This window comes from Echeneis naucrates, chromosome 24 (assembly GCF_900963305.1).
Source record: "Echeneis naucrates chromosome 24, fEcheNa1.1, whole genome shotgun sequence".
NCBI classification, from domain to species: Eukaryota; Metazoa; Chordata; class Actinopteri; order Carangiformes; family Echeneidae; genus Echeneis; species Echeneis naucrates.
In genome coordinates this window covers 76319-103418 of record NC_042534.1, presented here as the reverse complement: position 1 = coordinate 103418, position 27100 = coordinate 76319, and the positions used below count along the sequence as shown (strand labels likewise).

The 27100-nt window shown below is 47.2% G+C and overlaps 3 protein-coding genes and 1 pseudogene across 4 annotated transcripts; 2 read left to right on the top strand and 2 right to left on the bottom strand.

Annotated features, from left to right (window-relative positions):
- The first annotated feature begins 772 nt into the window (after positions 1-772).
- On the top strand, positions 773-17040 carry cdc42bpb (CDC42 binding protein kinase beta (DMPK-like)). Its single transcript, XM_029496222.1, has 38 exons — positions 773-1481; positions 2295-2386; positions 3916-3999; positions 4074-4169; positions 4331-4479; positions 5057-5150; positions 5551-5751; positions 6003-6251; positions 6425-6650; positions 6722-6829; positions 6954-7087; positions 7178-7420; positions 7692-7802; positions 8231-8475; positions 8563-8668; positions 8754-8878; positions 8961-9066; positions 9151-9213; positions 9890-10038; positions 10124-10221; positions 10357-10436; positions 10552-10614; positions 10686-10757; positions 10860-10965; positions 11192-11328; positions 11410-11549; positions 11784-11865; positions 11981-12197; positions 12528-12590; positions 12757-12998; positions 13077-13431; positions 13531-13628; positions 13713-13797; positions 13904-14021; positions 14095-14212; positions 15143-15251; positions 15333-15391; positions 15667-17040. Exons 1-38 carry the CDS (start codon positions 1313-1315, stop codon positions 15787-15789), a joined length of 5115 nt encoding a protein of 1704 aa, XP_029352082.1. The 5' UTR covers positions 773-1312; the 3' UTR covers positions 15790-17040.
- A 986-nt stretch (positions 17041-18026) lies between these two features.
- On the bottom strand, positions 18027-19983 carry gpr132b (G protein-coupled receptor 132b). 2 transcript variants are annotated; one of them, XM_029496193.1, is made up of 2 exons: positions 19845-19983; positions 18027-19282 (listed from the first exon to the last, which is right to left on the bottom strand). In XM_029496193.1, exon 2 carries the CDS (start codon positions 19232-19234, stop codon positions 18128-18130), a length of 1107 nt encoding a protein of 368 aa, XP_029352053.1. In that variant the 5' UTR covers positions 19235-19282; positions 19845-19983; the 3' UTR covers positions 18027-18127. The 2 variants fall into 2 exon arrangements, with proteins under 2 accessions (XP_029352053.1, XP_029352054.1); XM_029496194.1 differs by lacking the exon at positions 19845-19983 and adding an exon at positions 19351-19484.
- A 355-nt stretch (positions 19984-20338) lies between these two features.
- Positions 20339-25590, bottom strand: vipas39 (VPS33B interacting protein, apical-basolateral polarity regulator, spe-39 homolog). Its single transcript, XM_029496192.1, has 19 exons — positions 25371-25590; positions 24990-25082; positions 24430-24535; positions 24197-24334; positions 24079-24117; positions 23885-23949; positions 23724-23780; positions 22706-22798; positions 22571-22604; positions 22380-22482; positions 22051-22078; positions 21729-21802; positions 21580-21655; positions 21358-21492; positions 21231-21272; positions 20964-21140; positions 20796-20885; positions 20552-20656; positions 20339-20476 (listed from the first exon to the last, which is right to left on the bottom strand). Exons 2-19 carry the CDS (start codon positions 25080-25082, stop codon positions 20456-20458), a joined length of 1476 nt encoding a protein of 491 aa, XP_029352052.1. The 5' UTR covers positions 25371-25590; the 3' UTR covers positions 20339-20455.
- On the top strand, positions 25537-26923 carry LOC115038178 (activator of 90 kDa heat shock protein ATPase homolog 1-like; annotated as a pseudogene).
- The last annotated feature ends 177 nt before the right edge of the window (positions 26924-27100 follow it).

The window sequence follows — 27100 nt, the reverse complement described above, 5'->3', positions numbered from 1 at the left end:
TCTAACAAGTTTTAAGACTGCCATAAAAAGTTGAATGGATTATTGCAAAAAATTATTCAAATTTTTCCACAAGATGGTTAAATTGCAGACAAATGTCTAATTTTTGATTATTTTCATTATCACTCTTAATTTGTGAAATAATTGTTCGGTCATTTGAGCAACAATATGTCAGAAAACAGATAAGCCAAACAATTTCCCAAAGATCATCCATCCATCCATCTTCCACTGCTTTTCTGTTTCAGGGGGTTGGGTGCACCGTCGGGCCCAAAGATCATGTTTATATTTAAATAAGATATTAACTTCTGTGAACCAGATAATATTCAGTATGTTTATTTTTTACCTGAGTTATGAATATATCATATTAAATCATATTTGATTTAATCTCATACTGCAGTTTGATCCTCTCTTAGAAAAAACAAGACATTTTTTTCACTTTTTTCAATCATCGTCCTGACTGTGTGGATGTTTTGTGATATTTGTGTAGTGTGTGTTTTAGTACTCCACAGTCATCAGGGAACAGCTGAAGTCAGATGATTTCTGGAATATTTTCTAAATTCACTTTGGATCCAAATCATTATTTCAATGAATTGGGTGGTGTATATTTTAAATACATTTGAACTAAATAAAACTGAATGATAAATTTAAACTGGGTTGTTATTAATTAATTTGACAGAACAGAATGAATGAAGTTATTTGAACGTTTGTGCTGGATGGGTTGTATTTTATTCTGAAACTCTCCCGGACAGGAAGCCTCCGGGAGTCTGCAGCTTGTTCCCGATGATCCGGTCTGGATTCAGCCATATTCCCCGAGAGCCGCCACACCGGCCGTCCGCCTCGAGCTGCCGAAAAGCCCGCTGCAGCCAGCTGCTGTCTCCGGAACTGACGGACATCTTAGTTGTCTTCCAGCTCGTCCCGGAGCTCCGGGAAATGTTCCCGAGCTGATCCTACGACCGACATGGAGCAGCGGCGGCCGACCTGAGAGTCGACGGGCTGACCGACATCCTGATCCCGACGGGAAAGGCCAGATTTGCCGGGATTAAGGCCGATGCGGAGCAGAGGCGGCCCGGGGCCTTCAGGCTGAGCAGCTCACTACTCGACGGTAACCGGCGGAGAAACCCCGACTGACGGACACGCTGCAGCCCAAAGTGTCGGGAATGTTCTCCCGGAGCTAACGGGCTAGCCGCAGCTAGCAGGCTGAGCTCGGAGAGCCTCGGCAGGAAGCGGAGCCTCGGCGGCGGCTTTCACTCGGTCTGGGCGGCGGGGGTGGTGGTCCGGGGACTCCCAGAAGCGGCGGTCACCGTCCCGGGTCCGGATGTCGGCTCAGGCGCGTCTGAAGCGGCTGGAGGAGCTGCTGCTGGAGCGGAAGGCGGCGGGATGTCTGAGCGTGGAGACGCTGCTCGACCTGCTGCTCTGCCTCCACTCGGAGGTCTCCCACTGTCCGCTGAAGAGGGAGAAGCACATCTCAGACTTCCTGGAGTGGGGTAAGATCCCAGACCCGGTCCTGGACACACGGGACCATAAGGGTTGGAGGTCCGAGAGACAGGTTAGATTCTGTGAGATCCGGGAAGGTCCAAAGACCCTCGAAGACCCTCGAAGACCTTTGACCTGGTGTTCAGGGGTACTGGGAAGGATCCTTTACAGAATTGCTCTGGGGGGGGTAGCGTATTAGTGTTTTGCTCTGGGAGGTATGAATGCAAGGTTTTGATGTGGTTGGTCTAGTTCGGCATGGTCTGGTCCAAATCTGTGACTTGTCGGACTTGGACTGGTATACGATGAGGGTCAGACTGGCTCTTCATCAGGTCTTTTGTTGTTTCACTGTAAATAGTGCCCCCAGCTCAGGAACAGGATCAGGTCATGTGCACCACCTGGTGCTGGACTGGACCTGGGCTTCATGAGCCCGGCTTCAGGAGGAACTAGATCTGCAGACAGGAAGCTGCTTCTCTGAAGATGCTTTATTTTGGTTCCCGGTTTCAGTGTCAGGAGACAGATCAGAGACTCAATCAATAATCATCTTCGTCTCTCTTCAGGAAAACTCAGTGTAGGTTCCACATCCAGCCTCCATCACCTGCTGGTATACATCTAGGTCTTGTCTGCAGCAGTCCAGATCACCACCAGATCTGAGTATGACCCAGATAGAAATGAGCCCAGATCAATAAAAGATGACTGAAGAGCTGAGCTCTTACTAAAGAGAACATCTGTAACTAATATTTCCTTATAGATGAATCATCGTGTTTTGCTTTTGTGTTTAATATTTCTGGCCATAGAAATTCTGACATTCTACTTCCTGTCCTTAGTGAAACCGTTCACCACCACAGTGAAAGACATGCGGCTGCACAGAGACGACTTTGAGATGCTAAAGGTGATTGGACGAGGAGCTTTTGGAGAGGTAAGTCTTCCTCCTGACCTCTGACCTCTATGTGAGATATCGAGGATGTTGTCACACTAACCTAATACGATTTTGATTGACATCAGTTTCTGTGGAAATGCTGTTTTCAGCTCTGTGTTGATCCATCATCAATATGATGCCAACGTCAGACCGTCACACTCTCCGACCAATCACATGAAGCCACAGATCCCCTCACAACAGGGGGTGCGGTTTAATGGACACACACTGACACAAGAAACTGACCTCAGGTGTCCTAATGACAGGAGGTTGTAGAGAGGAGGGGACATTGTCCTGATGGCACGAAGTCATACTAAGGACAGGAAGCCAAACTGAGGGTTGGTCAACTTCCAGTGAAACGTTGGGAATGAACTGTGAACAGGAAGTTCTGCTGATGAGGGGATGATCTGATTTGTTAGATCAGATAACATCAGACTGATTAAGGTCTGAGAGACGAGGACCTATCAGCCCAGCAACCGACTGAGGACATTGTTACTCTTGTGTCTATCAGGTGTCATAATATTAATTATCAGTTGATCAGGAAATGATCAAACATTGTGTGTGTCTGTTAACATGTTGACAGACAGACGTGATGATACAATCGAACAATATAAGCTCTGACAGGTGACCACACCTATGCTGCTGTCAGTTTGTCTCTGAACATGCTGATGTCAGCAAGTCTGATGATTGGCAGACTCCATGGTCCTTACAAGAATAGGAGGACAAATGTGTGCAAGTCTATAGTACAAACAGGTCAGTGTCTATATAAGGACAGCACTGATTTCCCAATGAGGTCAGTGTGTGTGCGCTCTTATTCTGAAATAACAAAGAGACAGAAAGGACACAGGCTGAGGAGACAGACTGTGGACACAGACTGAGACAGGGGGAGGTGAAGCTGGTAACCAGAGCAGTGATAACTAGTTAGTTATTAGCTGTTATCAGTGTGTCTTTTAACGGGTCCATGCTGCAGGGACACTTTTGGGTGTGGTGGGAGGGGTTACACCATCATGGCCTCTTTGAAGTTCCGCCCTGTGTGTGTGTCCTTCAACGTTGCACAAACACTCTAGGTCATGACTGCTCTAAGTGAGCCCGTTCTTGTGCAGTTCTGGGTTTCAGAACTAACTCTAAGAACTCTATGGTGATTTTTTTTTTTTTAAGATACTGTTTCAAACAGGAACAGGTCTCTCTGTCTGACTGTGTCTGTGCCTCAACATTGTGTGTATACACATTGTCCACATACCAGAGCAGAGGAAAGGTGTGTCAGAACCACACCTGCTTGGTGCCTCAGGATACAAGACACACACACACACACACACACACACACAGTGGTTTGTGTTTCTGTACTTGTGAGGACACTCAGCCTGTTTCTCAAAAACAGACCAGACTGACCTGACCAGAGTTTATGGGAGGTCAGTATTGAGTTCAGGTTCAGCTCCTAATTTCGTTGTATGCTTAGTACAATGACAATAAAGGCTATGTATATGAAGCTCCTGGCTGCTTTCATGTCAGTGTATCTCACCCCTCTCTGTCAGGTTGCTGTGGTGAAGATGAAGCACACAGAGAGCGTTTATGCCATGAAGATCCTCAACAAGTGGGAGATGTTGAAGAGAGCTGAGGTGAGTGAGCGTGACTGGTGTCAGCGCTTACGTTGTTAACGATGTGTTAATGATGTAAGATGTTTCCTCTACAGACGGCTTGTTTCCGTGAAGAGCGTGACGTCCTTGTGAAAGGAGACAGTCAATGGATCACAACTCTGCACTATGCCTTCCAGGACGACAACTACCTGGTCGGTATATGAGTATGTCTGTTACTGTAATTACAGTAGGACTATACTGCTATTGCTGTTCCAGTGTTGCTGTAACTTACTGCCAGTAAAAAATGCCACATTTGGTCGTCCTGGCTCTGCTGTTATTGATTGCTGATGTATTTTAATGACCTGTCCTTCAGTACCTGGTAATGGATTACTACGTGGGCGGGGACCTTCTGACTCTGCTCAGTAAGTTTGAGGATCGTCTTCCTGAGGACATGGCACGGTTCTACGTGGCTGAGATGGTGCTGGCTGTGCACTCCATCCACCAACAGCACTACATCCACAGGTACTGGTCATCCACTCCGTCCGCCAGATGGACTATTCTGTGTCTGTATCAGAGGAAGTGGTCCCTTCCTGGCATTAGTGTCCTCTGGGAAATATAGTTATGTCCTTTCACGCCTCCGCCTTCCTTCCTGCTGAGAAGCTCAGCTCTGACAGCCCCTCCCTGGGTCTGTTAGCTCCTCCCCTGTATATGCGCCCCTCCCCTGGTCTCCACAGAGAGAAATTCTGTCTAATGATCAGTTGATCCATCGACACATTTTCATGTGTCAAATTTTTAATGGCTGGGTTAGGGTAAATGTTTATTAACATTACAGGTAAACCTGTGAGTCTTGTTTGTGGAGCTGATGTGGTCGTAATTAAAGAATATAACAATTACAATTTTTATTTATATTTTCAAGTTTCCACCAGCATGTTCATATTCTTAATTGTATAATTTTGATAGGAGATATTTTTTCATTCATTAATTCATCTTCTACCTCTAATTCATTTCTGGGTGACAGGCATGACAGGAAACATTGGGTCTCAAGACCTGAACCAGTCCAGACCGTAATTCTGATGAGACTGAAATCTTTGTTTTCCAGAGACATCAAACCAGACAACGTCCTGCTGGATGTCAATGGTCACATCCGCCTAGCTGACTTTGGGTCATGTCTGCGAATGATGGAGGACGGCACGGTAACGCTCACACTCTCACTGAGATGCAGATCTAATTGCGTCTCAGCTGCTGATCAACTTTGATCAAAGCCTTTGGGTCCAGTTTAGTCAGTGGCCTGACTGGAACTCTCTTTAGAACTGATTGCACCTTCTTAAAACATTAACTCACCACGTCATGCAAACACACACCTTATTTCTGTTTCTGTGCCCTTTATTTATATCTTATACTCAACAATGTTAACAGCTGCTCAGTAAGATACAGTTTGACTGGTCCCCTCTTTCTATTCTATTCTCTGTTCTCTTTTGCTGTATAATTGTGTTGTGGGCCCCTCTGACGACAAATTTACTCTGTCCTTACAAATTGCCCCCCATTGGGCAGTAAAAGGTTTTTGAATTGGATTGCCTTGTGATCTGGATGCAGGTGCAGTCCTCGGTGGCCGTGGGAACTCCGGACTACATCTCACCGGAGATCCTGCAGGCCATGGAGGATGGGATGGGCCGCTATGGACCGGAGTGTGATTGGTGGTCTCTGGGAGTCTGCGTGTATGAGATGCTGTATGGAGAAACGCCGTTCTACGCCGAGTCGTTGGTGGAGACATATGGCAAGATCATGAACCACGAGGTGAGACTCCTCAGAGACCAGGTCCTGACTAAGTGAGCACCTTTTATCAGTTTATATGGACTGCTTCAATCTGAGTCAGTCCGTGTATCGGCTGTTTCCAGGTCGTCAGTCTCCAGACACTCGTCCCACTTCCTCTTTCTAAATCAGAGCTGTCCTCATGGACACCGGCGTCCTACTCTCATTCTCAGCACCTCTCCCATCCTTTCTTGTCCTCCACATTCCCTCGCTCCATTTTTCCTGCCTGTTTCCAGGAGCGTTTCCAGTTCCCCTCCCATGTGACTGACGTGTCGGAGGATGCCAAAGACCTGATCCAGCGCCTGCTCTGCTCCAGGGACCGTCGGCTTGGTCTGAATGGGATCTCTGATTTCAAGAGTCACCCTTTCTTCAGTGGCATCGACTGGGACAACATCCGGTCTACAGAGGCCCCCTATATCCCCGATGTGTCCTCACCCACAGACACCTCCAACTTTGATGTGGATGACGATGTCTTGAAGAACCCGGTGAGAATGACTGAATCCTAGAACTCAAGTTGTGCCTACCATGTGTTGCAGGTCTGGTCTCCTAGCTTCAGACTCTCTTGTCTCTGGTCCATGTCTCTGCCTACTTTCTCTAGTCTCTCTCGTCTCTGTCACTGGCCCTGTCTTAACTAAGAACCTTGTGTCTCTCTCTCTAGGATATTAGCCCTCCAGCGTCTCACACTGGTTTCACTGGGCAGCACCTTCCCTTTGTGGGCTTCACCTACACGACTGACAACTGCTTCTCAGACCGTGGTGCTATTAGCCCGGCCATGCAGGGGGGAGGAGGGGCAGCGGGGGAAGGAGGGCAGGAGTTGGAGGCATTTGAGAGAAGAATTCGTCGACTGGAGCAGGAGAAGCAGGAGCTGAACCGTAGACTGCAGGGTGAGTCATGTGTGACCTCCTCTGTATGACACCCTTGACTTTTGACCTCTGACCTCTGTGTTCTCCTACAGAGTCAACCCAGGCCCTGCAGGCCCCGTCTCGGGGAGGGACTCCCACACGGGACAAAGAGATCAAGAAGTTGAATGAGGAGATTGAGCGGCTGAAGAAGAAGTTGGCAGGTCAGAGGTCGTTTCAGTGTCACTGTGGTAACACCCGAAACCATGCATGTGGCCCACTGTATCTGCCTGTACAAGTTCACCCATAAGTTGTTTGTTTTTAAACCCAGCCCATTTGCTGTCTCAGACTCCGATAGGCTGGAGCATCAGCTGGAGGAGGCAGTCACTCTCCAACAGGACTACGAGAGCTCTGCCTCCAAACTCAAGACCCTGGAGAAGCAGGTGAAAACCCTGAGACAGGAGAAAGATGACGTCCATAAGGTAAGTACAGACCCTGACCCAGATCTGGTCAAAGCCCCAACCCGTCCAGTCGAATTTTGATGTAATGACTTCCTGTTCTCCTCTGAGCAGCAATTGTCGGACTCTCTGGACCGCCTCCGCACCCAGACCAAGGAGCTGAAAGAGGCTCACTCCCAGAGGAAGCTGGCCCTGCAAGAGTTCTCGGAGCTGTCAGAGAGGATGGCTGAGTTGCGCTCCTCCAAGCAGCGCCTGTCCCGGCAGCTCCGGGACAAAGAGGAGGAGATGGACGCTCTCCTGCAGAAGATGGATGCCATGAGACAGGAGATCCGAAAGACAGAGAAGAACCGCAAAGAGGTAAGGTGATCATTGCCAAGAGATGGTCGAGTCACATTCCAGCCTTCTGACAGGACTGAGACCAGATAAACTTGCAGTGTCCCAGAACCACTTCTTCCTTAAACAGCAGCCACACAGGAAGTTGTTGTTCATCTACTGACAGCTGTTGTTTCAAAGCAGAGAAGAAGAACTGAAGTTAGGTAGAATAGATGTTATCAGTATTTTTTATTTTTTTTTTGTTCTGAACAGAGACCTTCACAATTAAAGCCTTCTCTCTCTCTCTCTGTCTCAGCTGGAGGCTCAGCTGGACGATGCTAAGGCTGAGGCGTCAAAGGAGAGGAAGCTGAGGGAGCACAGTGAGGTTTACTCCACACAGCTGGAGACGGAGCTGGAGAGCCTAAAGGTCAGAGGTCACAGGAACACTGACAAAGCCGCACACACAAGAGCAGGTTCAGCAGCCTGGTAACACTAAATGAGCTCTCGGTGCAGGTAGTCCAGTGCTTACTCATATGCCACATTATTGAAATGACTTGGGTTCAACTCTGACCTGCGAACCTGTGCTGCATGTTCCCTTCTCTCTCCCTCCCTTTCTCTCTCTCTCTGCTTTCTGTCAGCCTCCCTGCCTCTTACTCTCTGAATAATAGCATGAAAAGCCCCAAAAATAATATTTAAAAAATAAAAGAGCTTAAAAACAGGTCAACACGTAAACTCGTCCTTTTAAAAACTAGGTAGCCCTAACCCTAACCCACATCAAATCAATGTTGTAAACTCATTTTGCCCAACCAACAGACTCCAGCATAATCCAGAGGCTCATCATGGTTCTGGTCCCAGTCTCAGCAGGGTCGAGGAGCAGCTGGTGGCGGGGTGGAGTCTCAGCAGGAGCTGTCCCGTCTCAAGGCAGAGCTTGACAAGAAGGTTCTGTTCTATGAGGAGGAACTGTTAAGGAGAGACTCTGCTCACTCTTCTGAGGTCAAGAAACTCCGTAAAGACCTGCATGAGTCTGAGGGGGCACAGCTCGCTGCCAACAAGGAGCTGCTGCAGCTCCGGGACAAACTGGACAAGAACAAGAGGGACAAGTGAGTCCTGGACCAAAGACATTAGAGAGAAGGTAGAGTGCTGGTGCATAGAGTGAGACCTGATCCAGGTCTCTGTGTCTCTTGCAGACAGACGGAGATGGATGAAGCTGTTTCAGCTCTGAAAGAAAAACATGAGCGAGAGAAAAACCTGGTGACTGAGGAAAACCGCAAACTGACAGCAGAGACGGACAAGGTGAGTCCTGCCAGGCACTGCTGATGATGAGATGTTGTGTCTTAGTTGTGTTTATTTTGTGCATTGATAAACTGTTGTGTGCTAGCTTTGTGCGTTTGTGGACCGTCTGACGGCTCAGAACCGGCAGCTGGAGGACGACCTTCAGGAGCTGTCATCAAAAAGGGAAGGCGTGGCTCACTGGGAGGCTCAGATCGCAGAAATCATCCAGTGGTGAGAACCAGAGCTCAGACTGGTCTGTTCTGTGCGGTAAGATGGGAGGACTTGGTCCTCATCATGTTTTTGCTGTGTTCAGGGTCAGTGATGAAAAGGATGCTCGCGGTTACCTCCAGGCTCTGGCTACCAAAATGACGGAGGAGCTGGAAACACTACGCACCTCCAGCCTAGGAACAAGACCCCTGGTAACATACACACACATAGACAGACACTGCAGCAGCAGTGATGTCACATGGCCTGTTTGTTGATCTTTTAACTTGTCACCTCAGCCTGAGTCAGGAGTGGCCACGCCTCCCAGGAAGCCCTGGCCTCCCATTGGTGGAGACAGGAGGGTGAGTGCATCTGTCAGTGTCAGCCAATCATGATTCGCTTTACCTCATTACGGACTTGCATGGCTTCTGCCGCGTATGTCACTCATAAATTAATTGTCTGTGGAGAAAACGTAGGCACTGTGCCAACATCAGGAATATTCCCCCTCTACTCTGCTGCTGAGTTTAGCCCTCATGTTACGGCTTCATGCGTTTGCCATCCCTGAAGTGATGAATAAAACACGTGTAACATGAAACAACAACATATAGACGCTGTAATTTATTAATTATCCTTAACGCCTCCCTTGCTGACAGCGACTGTATGCTGCAGGTGTTTGTAGGAGGTGCTGGGAAACTCAGACGCAGGGGTTCGATGCCACTGTCTTGGTGCCACCCTTGTGTCCGATGAGACTCGCAGCAGTTCTTTCTGTGGGTTTAGATGGTGGGGTCACTTCATAAAACCACAGCTTCAGTCCTCCTCTTTTGGTGCTGTCATGGCGTCTCTGGATTCACCTTGCGGGCGACTTGCCTGGATCCAATCTACTGATTAGGACTATTTGATGATGTCCTCCATATGTATCATTCATGATGCTATAATTACATGACTGTTTTTGGGTTGCACTGATTGGGTGACTGCTCTACAAATGGGCACAATATCAGGTTGTTGCCATGGTGACCTGATGGAGGTGTCCCCCTCCAGGACCCTCTGTGGAAGGTGCGGCGCAGTCAGAAGTTGGACATGTCGGCTCGTCTGGAGTTGCAATCAGCGTTGGACGCTGAGATCAGAGCCAAGCAGCTCGTTCAAGACGAGCTGCGTAGGGTCAAGGCCACCAACATCCACCTGGAGAGGTCAGAGCATCTGACCTGTCCTCACTCATCTCTCTGTCCCACCTGTCCCTATTCTGTTTTACCTCTGTTTCATTTCTTTCTGTAGTAAGCTGAAGGAGTCTGAAGAGAGGAGCAGGGAGATGGGGGAGCAGGTGGAGATACTGAAGAAGGAGGTGGAGGAGAGTCGTTCCCGCTCTGACAAAGGTGAGACTAGCTCCTCCCGCCTTCACCTCTCACCACAGCACCACCTCTTCTGGATGGACAGGGACAGGGTCTGGTATCTTCAGGATCAGAAAGAGCTGATTCAGTATTTGACATTTGACCTCTCTGTCTCTGCAGGTCTGAAGCTTCAAGACTTCCAGGACTCAATCTTTGAATATTTCAACACATCTCCTCTGGCTCCAGACCTCACCTTCAGGGTGAGTCACATATCCGTCCTTTTATTGCTCTCGGGCAGGAAGTTGGCTGTTTTGGATTTTTATCGTTCTTCATTTTACAGTCATATGTCAAACATGATGTATTTTTGCCCTGCAGACCACTGACATAGACTCCCCCCCTCAGCTATCTGAGAGCACCTCCCCCACCTTTGAACAGGAGGTCAGTATCATGGTCAGGCTGTTTGTTTTTGTTTTATGAGACTTTGTTTATCACAGTGTTTGTATCCACAGGAAGTAAAAGCAGCATTAGTTCCATCAAGCCCCTCTACCACCTACCAGAGCACCTCAGTGACCACACCAAAGGTATGCCTCTATTCCCTAGACGTGATCTTATTTGGTGGGCAGAGAAATAGAATTAGTTGATCACCAAACTCTATCCTCACCATGATGTCTGGTGTCTTTCAGCCCAAAGCTCATCAGTTGAGCATCAAGACGTTCTCTAGTCCGACCCAGTGCTCTCACTGCAGCTCCCTGATGGTTGGCCTCATCAGACAGGGATATGCCTGTGAAGGTAACTCTAATCCTCTCACAACCCACATCACAAGGACTTCTTAGCACCTGTCAACCGGCCAGAAACTGTTTCCCATGCGATTATAAGAACCATATAGCAGTGAGCAGCAACCTCCCTCAGTCATCTAGCTTTCTGGTTCTGTGTTCTGATAAAGCAGCAGACTACAGGTCTGATTCTGCCTAAGGTGATGGTTTCCACTTCTCAATATCTCCCTGCCTCCCTGCAGTGTGTTCCTTCATCTGCCATGTTTCCTGTAAAGACTACGCCCCCCTGGTCTGTCCGATCCCAGCAGAGCAAGCCAAGAGGCCTCAGGGTATAGACGTCCAGAGAGGCATTGGCACAGCTTACAAGGGCTATGTCAGGGTAAGAGCACCAGCCCACTCACAGATTTTGAAGTCATTCCACAGTCATCCCACAACTGTTTCACATTTCTGTATCTCTCAGATTCCGAAGCCCAGCGGGGTGAAGAAAGGCTGGCAGCGAGCATTTGCTGTGGTCTCCGACTGTAAACTGTTTCTCTATGATGTTCCGGAAGGGAAGTCCACCCAGCCAGGTGTAGTGGCAAGTCTGGTCCTCGACCTCAGGTAAAATCTGTTCACCTTTCTGATTGCTTACCTCACTTGAGAAAGTCGGAGGTGGTCCACAGCCTCCATGAGAAGGTCCTTGAGGGTTAGGTAGACTGTTGTTTAGGAGACTGGAGTAGTCCTGAGACAATGGGACACTCCTGAGAAGATTGAACTGAACTGGAAATAAAGTGGTGACATTTTATTCATTGAATCTTGTGGCTTTTGTCAGATGATTTCCTGTTTCTGTTTTAGAGATGAGGAGTTTTCTGTCAGTTCTGTGTTGGCGTCAGATGTTATCCACGCAACCAGGAAGGACATCCCTTGCATCTTCAGAGTAGGACCTCTTTTGCCCTCTAACACCTTGATGTTTGACCTCCATTTTATGATCTGTCCTGATTTGTTGTTCTTTTTTTTTTTTTTTTTTTCCTTTTTTTTTTTTTTGTGATCAGGTGACATCATCGCAGCTAATCTCTCAGCTGTCCTCTGTATCTCTGCTCATCCTGGCGGAGAGTGAGGTGGAGAAGCGGAAGTGGGTCCGGATTCTGGAGAGTTTGCAAAGCATTTTGACCAAGAACCTGCTGAAGAGCCGGCAGATCCATGTTCTGCATGAAGCTTACGACGCTTCACTCCCCGTCATCAAGACCACCCTTTCAGCCGTGGTGCTGGGTCAGTGAACTCATCAGCAACATGTGTTTTTATATATACAGGTTTTTATATAGACACACACACATATGTATACATTTTCCTGATCATGTATCAGCAGCATTGATGTGGGGGTCAAGGTTTTTTGTCATGCTTTTCTCGTTATCTCACCCAGCTGTCCGCTGCCTATAGAGCCCAGAGGCAGGTCACCCCACCCTTGTATGTCTATGTTGGTCTCATGAAAGTCTTGATGCGATCAGTTTGGTCTTGTAGACTTCCTAGTCTCAGAAGGCTGTTTCTCCAATTAATCCTTTGTTCCTGTGAACCTCTTTAACCCCAGTGTTGTGTTTGCAGATCGAGAGAGGATCGCCCTGGGAACAGAAGATGGATTGTTTGTGGTTGAGGTCACAAGAGACGGTGAGATGATATTCTATTCGAATTTAGGTGATAGAGCGCAGAAACAGCAACCGGTCAAGCCACATTTAGCCTGACTTTATTCAAATGGACCTTCTGGAGTGGAGCTTCCTCCACTATGAGCAACCTTATGATGGTCTCCAGACCAATAATCTGTCTCTGTCTCCAGTGATTGTCCGAGCAGTCGACAGTAAGAAGGTGTATCAGATCGATTTGATCCCGAAGGAGAAAATCATTGCTCTGCTCTGTGGCCGGAACCGCCATGTTCACCTTCACCCCTGGGGGGTGCTGGAGGGCGCAGAGTCTACCTTTGACTCTAAGCTGACAGATACTAAAGGCTGCCAGGCTCTCACCACAGGGCTGCTTCGGCCCGGGGGCCCCGCTTGTCTGCTTGCAGCTGTCAAACGCATGGTCAGTAGTTTGAACCGCATCTGCCTCAACAATTCTGCTGCTGTTCCTCTACTGACAGCCCCATCTCTTTCCCTCCAGGTTCAGTGCTACGAGATAACGCCCACAAAGCCACACTATAAGAAGCTGTGGGAGGTCCAGGCTCCTGGTGGGGTTCAGTGGTTGGGTATACTGAAGGAGCGACTGTGTGTTGGATATCCCTCTGGTTTTGCGCTGCTGGCCCTGCAGGGTGAGTCATCCCCCATTAGCCTGGTGAACCCTGCAGACCCGTCGCTGGCCTTTCTGTCCCATCAGTCCCTGGACGCCCTGCACGCCTTGGAGGTTGGATCCAGCGAGCTGCTACTCTGCTTCAGCCAACTTGGAATCTATGTGGATGGACAGGGCCGCCGCTCTCGTTCCCAGGAGCTGATGTGGCCCGCCACACCGCTAGCATGCAGTATGTTCCTTTTTTGGTATCTTTTTAGTTGGAGAGAAAGAGCTTACTGTAAACAGCAGCTTTTTCAGAGAACTAAAAACTTTTCCCTGGTCTTTCCAGGTTCAAACGCCTCCCACCTGACGGTCTACAGTGAATACGGAGTTGATGTCTTCGATATACACACTATGGAGTGGGTACAGACCATTTCCCTGCGCAAGGTAACCAATCACAGCACAGAATAAAACAGGAACCAGACAATCAGATCCAAAACTAACTGAGGACCCTCTTCCCTCTGCTCGCAGATTAGACCTGTGAATGTTGAAGGCACATTGAACCTGCTGAGTTCAGAACCTCCTCGTCTGATCTACTTTAGCAATACCTCTTCAGGTAACAACAAACCTTAAGACAACAAGCAGGTTTAGGTCATTCAGGTTATACATACAGTTCCCAAAACAGTTCAGATGGTTAAACCACTGACTCTGTCTGTTCTCAGAGGGTGACCTCATGATCCCAGAGACGTCAGACCACAGCAGAAAGCTGATGGTTCGAACTCGCAGCAAGAGAAAGTTTCTCTTCAAGGTCCCTGAGGAGGAGCGACTACAGCAAAGGAGGTGACTCAGCAGAAATGATGACAGCAACTCAACAGAATGATCAGTGACTGAATACTTGTTATTTGTGTATCAGGGAGATGCTGAGGGACCCAGAGCTGAGGTCCAAGATGATCTCCAATCCAACAAACTTTAACCACGTAGCTCACATGGGACCAGGAGATGGGATGCAGGTCCTCATGGACCTCCCTCTGGTAACTCCTCCCCTTTACTTCACCTCCTCTTCACGCCGGCATGTTCTCTCCTCCTTCACCCCCCTCCTCAACAGCTCTGTACATCACACTGACTCCTCTCTTCTCTCCCCCCCCCCCCCCCCCCCCCCGGTCTCACCTTCCTCACCCACCTCCCTCCACTTCCCTGAATGTTAAGGTTGGTGATGCCACCTCCCTCTCCCCCTCCCCGTCTCCCTCCCCGTCCTCCTCCTCCTCCCGTCACACCCTCATCTCTTCCCCCTCCAACTTTGAGCACGTCTATCACATGACAACGGCGTCGGCCGGCGCCTTCTTGCAGAAAGACGCGTCCTCTTCCTCCTCCCAACAGAGCCTCCTGCAGCCTTCCTCCTCCTCCTCCTCTCCCTCCATCTCCTCTCTGGGAAGGGTAGGCCAGCTTCTCTCTAAGACTCACCACCCCCCCCCCCACCCCCCCCACCCCCCCCCGCTGTTCTCTCTTCTGGCTTGTTGCGGTGTGAAGGTCTGGTGTGATGGATCCTTAGGGTCATGATCTGTGGGGTGCTCACATGAACTGGAGTGATCATGTGATCATAGTAGGAGATGTGTGTGACCCTATGACAAGAATGCATTTTATCCAGCTGTTCCCTTTTGCTATTAATTTAATTTTATTATTAAGTTTCAAGATGAATAAATAGGTTTCAATATTACAGTTAAACTCACCCTGAGGACTGGTCTCTGATCTGGGGACTCGAGGGGATTTAATAAGATCTGCTTTAGATGCCTCAGGAACTTTATATCCCATGAGTGTTGGTGACAGAAACAATAACTCTAAACCAAAAGACTGTTGTTTTGTGTCTCTGAGAGGGTGGGGCTTCATCCACCCATCAGGGAGTGATAAAGACTCATCTGAGAGCCCATTTTTCATCCTGTGTTTCATTTTGTGTGTGTGCGCAGAGTGTGATGCCTTCCTCTCAGGACGACTCTCTTAAAGATAAGCCCCGCCCACTGTCCAGTATCTCCCGGCACCAGCGAGGAAAGACACACATTACCCGCACGGCGTCAGGTAAACATCAGGACTCAGAATCAGTCCAAAGGTTTACATCAAGTCCTTCGTGATTTCTAATCTGTATTCCCGTTGGTTCAGATTTTGGAGGAACGGTGTCGTCCCGAGGCTCTGAACCAGATCAGGAACTGGACAGAGAGGTAACACACACAGACCAGAACAGACCAAAAAAACTTCATGGTTTTTTGCAAAGCAGCAGAATTTAGTTTTTGATGTGGCTCCAACATAAAAACAGAACAAACACAACAAGAATAAAGTGCCCAATCAACTGAGACCAGGAAATACAGATGTGATCAGCAGATTGATACATTCACTACCTGAAGGACCAGAACTGCTGGGTTTTTTCTGATCTCACTGACTCTCTATCTTTCTCTCTGTGCCCCCCCTCCATGCGTTTTGGATGTATCTTGCCCAGCTGGACTCCGACTCCACCAAACAGTCGACCCCCTCCAACAGCTCCAACCCCAGTAGCCCCCCCAGCCCCAACTCCCCCCACCGCAGCCAGCTCACCTTGGATGGCCTGGACTCTGAGCCTTGAGGCGCCGCCTCCTGTGATCCTGATGGGCTGAATAAACTAAACAGGTGGCACACTGCGAGTCTAGATTTAACTTCGATTTTATTGTGGCGGGGTGAGCCTGAGCTTCCTGCTGCTTTTATGTTATTGGTTTTTACATGCTGGGAAACCCCGCCCCCTGGTTTTAACTCTACCCCTGCTAATGGCTGCTGTGTGTTTGACTTTTGACCTTAATTCTGATTGGCTGTGTGGGACCAATCACCCACTCTTCTTCTTCAATTAAGAACTTCCTGTTGAGCTTTAGCAGGCTGTTACCTGCTGACATAACTGGCTAACTTCCTGGCAGACAGGAAGTCTCACGCTGATGAAAGTACACTGTATGAATTAATTTTAAGTTTTGTTCAAGTTGCACATCATCCTCAATGTTGTTGAAGAGAAAAATAATCTATGATTTTGTGTCAGTAATGATCTTTCCATTTGCAACCTCCTCCTGACCCCATCCTCTGACATCAGAGCTCAGGCGGAGTCAGGTGTTGGGGGGTCACATCTGAACGACTCCGCTGTCTCTCCCAGAATCACCAGTTAAAGAATCTTTGTAACTGAAACCTGTTAGAACCAAAAAAAAAAAAAAACAAAACAATAAACTGATCTGAAGAGAATCAGACTGTGTGTGTTGTGAGGTCACCGTGACCTTTGACCACCAAAATCTAATAATTTAGTCCTTGAGTCAAGCTGAACACATGACCTCACTGTGACATCATCAGTGAGGTCAGAGGCCTCGGGGCGTTTTTGTCATATTTAATTCAGGTCAGGTTCATCAATCATTCAGTTTTGTCTGGCAGGTCAATGAATTATTAATAGGGGTTGTGGCTTTGCGTGTTTATTCACTGTCTTTCAACCAATCAGGATCCAAATGAGAGCAGTGCGACAGCAGAGCCAATCAGAGGACAGAACAGGAATCAGGTCAGATTTGTGTCTGAGTGTTCAGCTGGAGTGTGGTTTTCCTTGGGGGTGGATGATGATGAAGCTGCAGTCATTCCTCAGCTGTATAATGCAAAAAAAAAAAAACATTCAGGTATTGTCTTTGCGCAGACTGACAGGAAACAGTCTTTGTTCAGATATTCCTTAACTTCCTTCTAATAGACACACTAACGGTGTTAAAACCGCATGTGTGTTATTCAACTTCCTGATTTGTTCACTTCTGCTATCTTTGACCAAAAAAAAAAAAAAAAAATATATATATATATATATCCCGTGGACTCAGCTCACCTTAAACTGTCTGAAGTTTGTGAATTTTAATATTAATTAATATTAAATGATCACTTTGATCGTCCAAAGATTTACAGTTTGTAATGAGAATTTCAAAACTGTGTGAAACATTCAAATAAAGAGTCAAACACATTTGAGCTGGGAGGAACTACAGAGGAGGATTTGGTGTTATTGAGTAAACTTATCTCCTAGCTTCTCGGTCCTACAAAGCTGGAACACGTTACGGATGCTGAACGGCTAACCTGCTCCAGAGCAGATTTTTGGGAGAGACTGAGATCACCCAGACCAATCAGGTCTCTCAAAAACTGACATCACAGTCCAAGGACGACCACTGAGGGCTGAGAATCAGAGGATCCTCTGACGACCAGGAGTCGTCAGAGAACACCAGACTCAGTTTGGCCCCTCAAAGGAGCGCTGACAATCCACAGACTGTCATTACTTCAGCTCAGGACCCTGCAGCTCTTCAACACAGTGACTGATAACGGAGGACACAACAGAGCGCTTTATGATCCAGCAGGAAGTTGGACATGAAACATGAGACGGCTACATTGATACAGAATGTGGCCCCTTGATGTCACGTTTAATTTAAGGAACACAGATGTGAAACACACGATATTAGAACTTGCACATTGATACAGTTGGTATTTTTTTTTTTTCCCCCAGTAGCCTTTGTTTGGATTCTACAACTGTTTTGTTTCAGCTATTATGTTAAATTCTTCAAACTGCTAGAAGCCCTGCCTGTTTAGACTCCCTATTGGTCAGATGCTGATAACTCTACGCATATGCTGATGTGCTGAATATGTTGATAACTTGGACAAACCTGGTTGACTTACCAAGTTGACAATAAGCTCGATGGAGGATGTTGGTTCAGTAGAGCTGGATCACGGGAACATTTCCTGGGTCTGTTAAACCTGCTTTGTAGTTTAGAACCCCAGTCTCTAATGTGGCCCTGATGAAATGACACTGAGCAACTTTTGTAATCAATCATTTTAATAAGTGGCATTTTTGGTTAATGTTTACAAAAAAAAAAAAAAAAAATTCCTGCTCCTGATCCCCAGAGGATGAGTCCTGATACCATGGTGACCGACAGAGACTACTGGACTTCAATGGTTTGGGTCGGCCTGTCGGGTCCCTGATGGTCCTTGTTGGTTTCAGTCTCAGCTGCTGCGTTCACCTCTGATGAGTTCTTGGTGGGTTGGATCTTGTTCTGGCTGTTATCATATCGTGACCTCAGCTGTGCTCGGTTGCAGACCTGTGCGAGTCCTCGACTCAGCTCTTTGCGGATGTTGTCACTGGACAGGACGTAGAGGATCGGGTTGATGGCGCTGTTGACGGTGGACAGGCCGAGGGAGATGGTGTAGGGAGTGTATAGGGTCGTCATAAAGTGACAGGTGCCATCTGTTGTCTGATGGAAGTTGACCATCACTGCGCGGGCCAGCAGAATCACATGGTAGGGGGCGAAGCAGATGAGGAAGAGGACCACCACTGCCACTGCCAGCCAGCAGACACGCGCCTTCTGCTCCCGCCGCAGCCCTGTACTGCGCCTCACATTACTCATGATGCCATGGTTCGTCACCAGCAGCAGCAGCAGCGGGATCAGGAACCCGACCACGAAGCGGCTATAGTTGAAGCCAATGACCACGCTGTCCTGACTCGGCTCAAAGCAGCGCCGGTCCCCCTCAGTGGCATTGCCTTCCCTCATGGTGAAGACGGGGATGTGACCGATGGCAACCAGCAGGACGATGCAGAGTGCGATGAGGACAGCAATGCGCTGCCGCCGAAGGCCACGTGACTCCACAGTGTAGACGACAGCAACATAGCGGTCGCAGGAGACACAGCAGAGCAGGAAAATGCTGATGTACATGTTGTTGAAGAAGATGTACCCCGTTAGCTTACAAACGGTAGAGCTCCATGGCCACTGGTGATTGTGGCTCACATAATATGCCCACAGAGGCAGCGTGAACAGGTAGGTGAGGTCACACACCGACAGGCTCCACAGGTAAATGCCCAACACATTCTTCCTGCGCACCTGCAGCCAGGTGAGGTAAACGGTCAGCAAGTTGGCAGGAAATCCGATCACCAACACGATGCTGTACAGCAGCACGAGGGGCAGGCGTCCATTGTCATATGGGGGCTCGCACGACGGCAAGCTTTCATTTGTCAACGGAGAAACTGTCCCGGTCACCAGCTGGTCATGCATAACGTGAACAAGTAGGCAGATGTCAAATCAGATTCCTGGTGGGTTTGTCTGCAGAGAGGCAGAAAAATAAGTCACATGAAATGACAACAAAACCAACATCCTGAGTCTGAGTTCACCTGCATTGTGATAACTGTCATTTACTTCATCACCCTCATCGTCTTCAGTCGAACAGCTCTGATAACTTGCTGTTTTCTGTCTTTGATTTAATGTGTCCTAATTCTTCTGTTAAGACTCTCACAGAGGAGACGTGTCCAAAAACTGAGAGCTGCCATTTCCTCTCACAACAGGAAATCCCCGCCACAATAACAGCCTCCACTGTAGGTTCACATGAAAAACTGTCGACTGGAAATTTTGTATCTGCAGGTGGTTATTTCTGAACCCAGCAATGACTCTGAGGAAATACCAGGTCTCCATAGCAACAGCGGCTGACGGTAAAAGGAGTACTCTTCTACTACTACTGTACAACAGTGCTACTACAGTATTGGACTCGGTAACGGCCCAAGAAGCTTCTGTAGCACAACTGTTAGATAATATCAATAGTCAATGGATGAAATGATCAAAATATTCATTTTACCGATCAGGTCTGTTGGATTCATTAGGAATAACTCACCTTGGTTTCGCGCATCATCCGTTTGTGTCCTCGTGCTCTGTGTGAGTGACGTCCCGCAAGGCGCCAGCACCGACTCCGAGTCACGTGCTCTCACAAAAAACACGTCCGAGAATATCAATTATTCATCCGCCATCTTTAATTCATCATGTCATTAATTCGAAGAAAGAAGTCAGAAAGAAAAATGTTCACGAATAAACAGCCGCCATCTTGTGTCCGACAGCTCTTACTGCACTGTCTCCTTCACAGGCTTTTTGAAATGAACCCAAATTAACTAATTCGTTCATTAATTTATTGATTTGATGTCACCTTTTTCTTTCCACTGTAGAAATCTGTAAATTCAGTTTTCCTTCTCATTTTAATTAACTTCATGTAAAAAAAAATAAAAAACAAAAATACAACTGCTTATTGGTTTGATGACTCAAACCAATAAACTCTACCTCACGTTCTGAGTGGGAGGAGTCAAACCAGCTGTCCTCGCTTCATGGATGAAGCAGATGCCAGCTCATTTGATAATTCCGTTGTCATGGTAATGCACAATTTCCGTTTCCTCTAAGAAAAAATTGTATCAATTGTTTCACAATAACAGTCTTTCTTAGAAGACTCCTTCTGTATCAGTTCTTCCACCGAATATGCTGAAAGAGAAGAAGAAACTCTCAGGTCACATGTTGGTAATGATGATGATGATCATAATTCCTCCTCTTCCTTACCGGGCTGTCGAGGAGATCGTTGATCTTCCTCTCCTCTGCTGATCCTCTCTCTACCTTCCCCCGGTACCCTAGCAACAGCTGCCTGTCCTTCAGGTCCCGGTACGTCTGATTGGTCCACATCCAAGACATCATGGTATCACAGCAACACATGATGTCATCAACAGACAGGTGTCAATTTTAAGAACAGTTGAAGCTTAACCTGAGTAACTGTGATTGGCTGAAGAGAGTTTGATTAGTGCCTCACGTTGATGACAATGTCGTGACATTTATGTTTCTGAGCCAGACCGATCCTCAGGTCCGCATCATCGACCAGCCCCACATATTCCTGCAGCACCTGTTGATCACATGACACATCTGTAGCCCCTCCCATTTCAAAGTGCTGTCTCAGTCTATTGTGGCTCCACCCCCTCACCTGTGTAGGAGCGGAGTTCTTCTGCAGGATGTCGACGACACGGTGGAAGCTAAGAGGTGATTTCTTCTTGGTGAAGCCCAACCAGTTCCTGCTGGTGAAAAGAGCGTCCAGGTCTGACCATGCCTTCAGCTTTGCCCTCGCTGCCAACACTGTCACAAAGTACTGCTTCTCTGAAATCTGATGTCAAAGGTCAGGTGTCAGTACCTGAACCAGCACAACAAACAGGGTGGACTGTTGAACATTTTAATCAAAGACGCCAGTTCTCACCCTGAAAGTGTGACGGATATTCAGAGGACTACTGTAGGTTCCCTGTGGACCACATCCCACTGGTCAAACTGGTTCAACTAGTCAGTGGATGGAGTTTAAACAAGAAGTAAACAGTTGTGTGTGTCACCTCAGGCTCATTGTAGTGGTAAAAGCAGCAGTAGTATAGTGTAGTTATTAACGGCATGTTGAGAATTGAAGCTCTTCTGGGAAACTTCTGGAAGATTTCCACCTTCCCTGCATGCTCAGCCAGTCGGTCTGTTGCCTATGCAACAGAAGAGACACTGGGATGGAACTGGACAGGAACCAGTATAGAACAGTTTATTGTAAACCAGTCTACAGAAAGTCTGACCTCGATGATGATCTGTCTCTCCAGCAGAGTGTAGTGATCCTGAACATGAGCCGACTCCTCCGGAGAAAATGGAAGACTGAAAAACAAATTACTGATGATCACCAATAAACAACAAGAGTAAAACACAGTAAACACAGCCTGTCACTCACTTTAGACAGCTCTTCAAAAAGTCCCGTCTCTTGCTTTCATCCTCAATGTTGAGATGTTCTTTATACTGCAACAGCTGTCACCAAGGAAACATAAGAGCAAACTGTCACTGCACTCCAGTTTCCTCCCACCGCCCAAAGACATTATTTTTGGGTTCATTGGTGACTTTCTCTGTGATGGACTGGAGACCTGTCCAGGTTGACCCTGCCCCTTGCCCAGAGTGAGCTGGAATTGGCTCCAGATCCCTCGAGACCCAGAAACAGATCAGAGGAAGAAGATGGATGTGTTTGCTGTGTATAGTGTGTATTGTTTACGGTTACTTACTGCTGCGTCTTCCGTCCTGCCCAGAGCTCTGAGGACAAACAGGCAGACAAAACAAACACAAACAGAATTTTGTTGACGATGAGACCAGAGAGGCCAGACAGACCAGGTACTAGTACCACTATAATAATACTTCAATGTACATTATGTAAAAAATTATTTCTCTTTCTGTAAATGGTTTTTCAGGAAAAGAAAATGTATAGTTAAGTCTATTGCTAACTTTGCTGCTGCTCAGATCACCGACACAGGGCAGTAATTTTAACAGTTTTTGTGATTATTGATTTGTCAATATTCCTCCTCCACCCAGTCCATCCAGGTGGAGCAGGACTCACCTGAGCAGCTCCAGCAGCAGTCTGTGATCTCTGATCTCAGTCAGATAGTGGATGAAGTGTCTCAAAGCTGTCTGTCTGGACTCCAGCTCTCGGAACAAAACCTCTGAACACAAAAAGGAGAACAGATCAATGATCAGGAAGTACTGATCCAGGTACGATGTGCTGATCCAGGTCAGGACCTTCAGACTAACCTTTACTGAGAGTTCTCTTCAAATGAATTAGTACCTGAGAGACGGACTTTGTGTCAGTTGTGTTTGTTAGTAAAATTGTTGATAAAATTTTGAGATAGATGCTCTTATTATTGATGTGAGTGTAAATAAAATTACAGCAGTGATGATGTTTCCATCGTGAGCTCTGACAGAGAAATCGAGCAGCAACAATTTGTCCTGCAGAGACCGGAACCGTTCAAGACTTACAACCTGCAACACAACAAAGAGACACAACACTCAAAAGGAAATATTTTAACTTTTTTTTTTTTATGAAATCAACACTACTTCTGTTATTGTTTGTGCAGCTTTTCACTTTCTGTGGCTGTGTGGTTAGGGTGCTTTAAGTTTTGTCACAGGCAGCACGGTGGCACAGCGGCTAATTGTTTCCCACAACAATGAGGTCCTGGTTGGGCTCCCAGCCTGGGGCCTCCACAGACATCCTGCATGGGTTCATTGGTGACTCTTAACTATCTGTAGGTCTGAGTGGTTGTTGGTCTATTTCTGGAGACCTGTCCAGGGTCGCCCCACCCCTTGCCCAGAATGAGCTGGGAGCACACACCATGACCCGGAAACAGATGAATGAATGAAAAAAGTTTTGTTGCCTCACTGGCCCCAAGGCCAGATATTTAATTTTAATGCAAGCAGTTTGTAACATGCTGTGCACGCCATTAATGTTTTTGGATCAATCCTGTTCATTCAAAAAACAAATATGAAATTTAAATTAGAACATGTTCCATTTGTGGATGTGTTCCTTAAACTATCAGAGCAGAGTTTCTCTGCAAAACTGCTTAAAAACATTCAACCTCTAGAATTGTGAAATGTGTTTAATTAAAAAGACAAATGATCATTTTGATTTTAGCTAAACTGAGTTAAAGAGAATTGCATTATTATGACTAAACAAAACGTCATTAGTTTTCATAAAAAAAAAAAAAAAAGAGACTAAAATAATTTGGATTTACCCCGCTAAGATAAAACTGAAATGCTCACTTTTAGTTGACTTTACAAAATATGATAAAAACTACACCAAGCATTTGACACAGAACTAAGATTAAAATTAAAATGCTGCCAAAATTAACACTACACAACACTGTCTATCTATGCAACACAACAATTTAGTGAACCTGTCTCAGGTTACCTTTCCTTGTTGCATTCTGTGGATAGTCTCTTCAGGTGACCAATCACTGATGTAGTCCTGATACAATGTGATGTCATCAAGAACAGACAAACCAAGATATCAGGCGAGCAGATTTGAACTGAGTTAACTGCTGTTAATCAGATTATCAAATTTTTTCTTACCTTGGATTCAGATTTGGGTTTACGGAGTTCCGGAGCATACAGTTTGACAGAGGATTCACTGAGTGCTAAAACACAGTAACATCCATATCATCATCACCACTCCGTCTTTTATTTCTTTTGTGCCATTTTTTGAAATGACTGTTCCCCTCTTGACTCATTCACTCACTCTCTCACTCATTCAGTCAAAGACTCACAGTCAGTGAAGGGCTGGAAGTTTCCTGGTTTAGTTTTTCCTGTAGAAAAACCAGGAAAACATTCAGTTTGTCAACCTGCGGTTTCTGTTGGGTCATGTAATTTGGTCACCTGACTCACCTTTGAACAGAGAACTCAGGGAGTATCCTGAGTGACTCCGGCTGACTGATGGGCTGCTGGCATTGATTTTGGGGAAGGCATGTTCTCTCTGTGTCTTCTGATTTGATGCTGCCGTCTCTCTGACTGACCAGGAGATACCTGAGGACACAGGGCAGAATGACGTACGCCCCTCAGCCAGTCACAGCCCAGTATACTTTAAACAGGTTCACTACAGTAATGTCAACATGTCTTACTCCCAACAGGCTCTCCACTCCAGCTGACTTTCTCCACCTCGTCTTCATCATCTTCTTCTTCCACCAAACTGCGAATACTGTTCACTGCCTGCTTTGACTCTTTGAGCTGACAGAAACATGGACACCTGAACGTCACGCTGGAGTTACTGACACACCTGCAAACACTTGGACTCTCACCCGGGTTGAACAGGGCTGCAATCTGACCCTCATCTGGATTCCCTGACCTCATTCAGAGCTCCTTGGGTCATCTACTAATCAAAACCTTCTGATCAGGACTAGACTCAGCAGTTGTCCTCCATCCTGCACATTACTCACTTGTGTCTTTCTTTTACTGCTCTTGTTGTCATTGCTTTTAAATGTTGTTGTTTGTTTTTTACTGCTGCAGTTTTTTATATTTTGTTTTTTTATTATTGTATATTTTTTATTGTCTTGTGCTGCTAAGAGGACTCTGTAATGCTAATTACTACGAGGACACAGTTAAAGTTAAATTGATGAACCAGATGAAAGTATAGGCCTCGTTAATAATCCCCCCAGGAATAAAAACCAAGACTAGGTCTTACCCTGCTGAACTCGTCATCTTCATCATCGAAGGTGAACGCTTTAAACTTGGAGCTGTTCCAGTAGTCTTCCTCATCGGGTTTATTCTTCATCATCTGCACACACAAACTTTATTTACACTGTCAGTCTCAGCTCAGACTGCAGCAGCTGTTAGCCTAACTGTTAGGTTCAGCGGCTAACAAACTGTCGAAGCGTAGCTATTTATAAACGCTGTTCTCTATGTTATCTATTACTGAACGCTAGTTAGCATGCTAACATGCTAGCAGCAACGTCAGGATTGAAGCTGTGGTTCATTCTGACAAATGGCACGAGGCTTTATGAAACCGTAAACTTGACCTCACATACAAACCTGATAACCGATCAGAAGTGATCAATGTTTTTACCTTCAGTTTTTGCTTCTCTTCTTCGCTTCTCTGATGGAAGGTGTGCGGCTTCCGGTGCCGCCGGGGCTGCTGGGAGTTGAAGTTACCCGGCGCAGCGGAGCGAGTGTCTCTGGAGCACCGGACCCCGGATCGAACCGGACCGGACTAAGACTCCCGATTGTCGGTCATGGCGAGGTTGGGAGAAGGAGAAGCTGATGCTACTAACGTCAACAACTGACACTGGTCGGTGTGTGTGTGTGAGTCTATAAGTCTGTTTGTGTGTAACATGAGCCTGTAGCTGGCTCAGCACAGTTATTTTTAACAGCTGTTGAATGACAGGTTGTGATGTCAGGAGGGGGCGTGGTCACCTCAACACGCGGTCACAGAGGTGGAGCCTCTGGTGGCGCCAGGTGTTTCTGAACGTTCCCATAAAGATGGACTCCGCCACCGTTTCCTCTGAGGACAATGTTGTCTGTGTCGTCATTAGGACGGAGCGTGACGTCTTTTGCTGGTGAAGCGACTCCATCAGCTGCTGGTCGGCTTTCAGGTGGAGGGACCGGAGGGCGTCTGCCAGCTGACCTACCTCGACAAATTGGACGGAGAAGCGTCCATCAACAACCGCAAAGGGAAACGCTTCTTCTTCTACGAGTGGCGACTGCGAGCCGTTTGGCTAGGTAAGTGTGTGACATCATCAATGACATCACACAGTAATAACGTGACAATGGTGTGCTCAGTTTTTTCTCACATCGTTCATTTCAAGAGGAATCGAGTCTTTGGACTCGGGTGATGTCATCTTTTACTCTGACATCACACAGGTACTTACCCTTTTCTGTGTAAAGGTATAACTGGCGGCGACGTGAAGTACAGAGGAAGTGTTGAAGTTCCCAACCTGTCAGAGGAGAACGACGTGGAAGACCTGGATGTGGGTTAACGACCTGTTGATCCCATCGCCTGTATGTTGATCCGTGTTCACATGTGGTCAGTGATCTCAGTGACAATGTCTCCCGTCTAGGTCTGGTCTGTGACCAGCCCCACACGCCCCTCCTAGGCCTCATGAGGAGGACCGGGATCCCAAAGATCCAGAGGGTTCTGGGCAAATACATCCACCAGTTCAAATCATGTGTGTTTTCTGAGGGCACCAAAGAAGAAAATGATCCCTGTAGTAACCTGAGTGCCCTCTGACATCAGAGTTTAGTCAGGGGATCATCCTGCCCACCACCCACAGACCAAATCCACCTCTGTCTGAGCTGACCAAGAACCAGATCAAGACCAGTAAAAGCCAGGTGAGGGCCCAGTCCAACTATCTCGCACTGTTCGTTTTCGGGGACTGATCATGACCTTTAACCTTTTCTTCTTCTCTTACAGTTTCACTCTGCCCCCACATGTTCTTCTAGCCACTCCCACTGCCCAACAGGTGTCCAAATCCCAACTTGCAGCTTCAGTCTGATAGAGACCTTCCAGACCTCAGCTGATGAGCTTGGTGAGTGACAGTGGTTGATGGTTGCTATGGCGGCAGGTTCCAGTTCTTGGATGGAAGCATCCGTGGCATGTTCACACAGCTGGTGAGGTCATAGCTGCTCAACCAATATTCAGTCGGTAAGTTTGTCTCAGGTTACCATAGTAACCAGCTTGTTGCCCTGCCCCCCAGAACACTATACCATCTTCACTTTGGAGCTGGAGGACCGTGGGGATGAGATTGAGCTCAGGATGGAGTGTGTGTGTGTGTGTGTGTGTGTGGGGGGGGGCCCTGG

Bases quoted from the DNA above. Each gene is read 5' to 3' on its own strand.
- cdc42bpb (XM_029496222.1), top strand. From the start codon at position 1,313: ATGTCGGCTCAGGCGCGTCTGAAGCGGCTGGAGGAGCTGCTGCTGGAG. The intron at 13,798-13,903 runs GTAACAACAAAC...GTCTGTTCTCAG, and splicing joins CTTTAGCAATACCTCTTCAG to AGGGTGACCTCATGATCCCA. The intron at 15,392-15,666 runs GTAACACACACA...TATCTTGCCCAG, and splicing joins ATCAGGAACTGGACAGAGAG to CTGGACTCCGACTCCACCAA.
- gpr132b (XM_029496193.1), bottom strand. From the start codon at position 19,234: ATGCATGACCAGCTGGTGACCGGGACAGTTTCTCCGTTGACAAATGAA.
- vipas39 (XM_029496192.1), bottom strand. From the start codon at position 25,082: ATGATGAAGAATAAACCCGATGAGGAAGACTACTGGAACAGCTCCAAG. The intron at 22,079-22,379 runs GTGAGTCCTGCT...GTTTGTCCTCAG, and splicing joins CTGCTGCTGGAGCTGCTCAG to AGCTCTGGGCAGGACGGAAG. The intron at 21,273-21,357 runs GTGACACACACA...TGTGGTCCACAG, and splicing joins ACCACTACAATGAGCCTGAG to GGAACCTACAGTAGTCCTCT.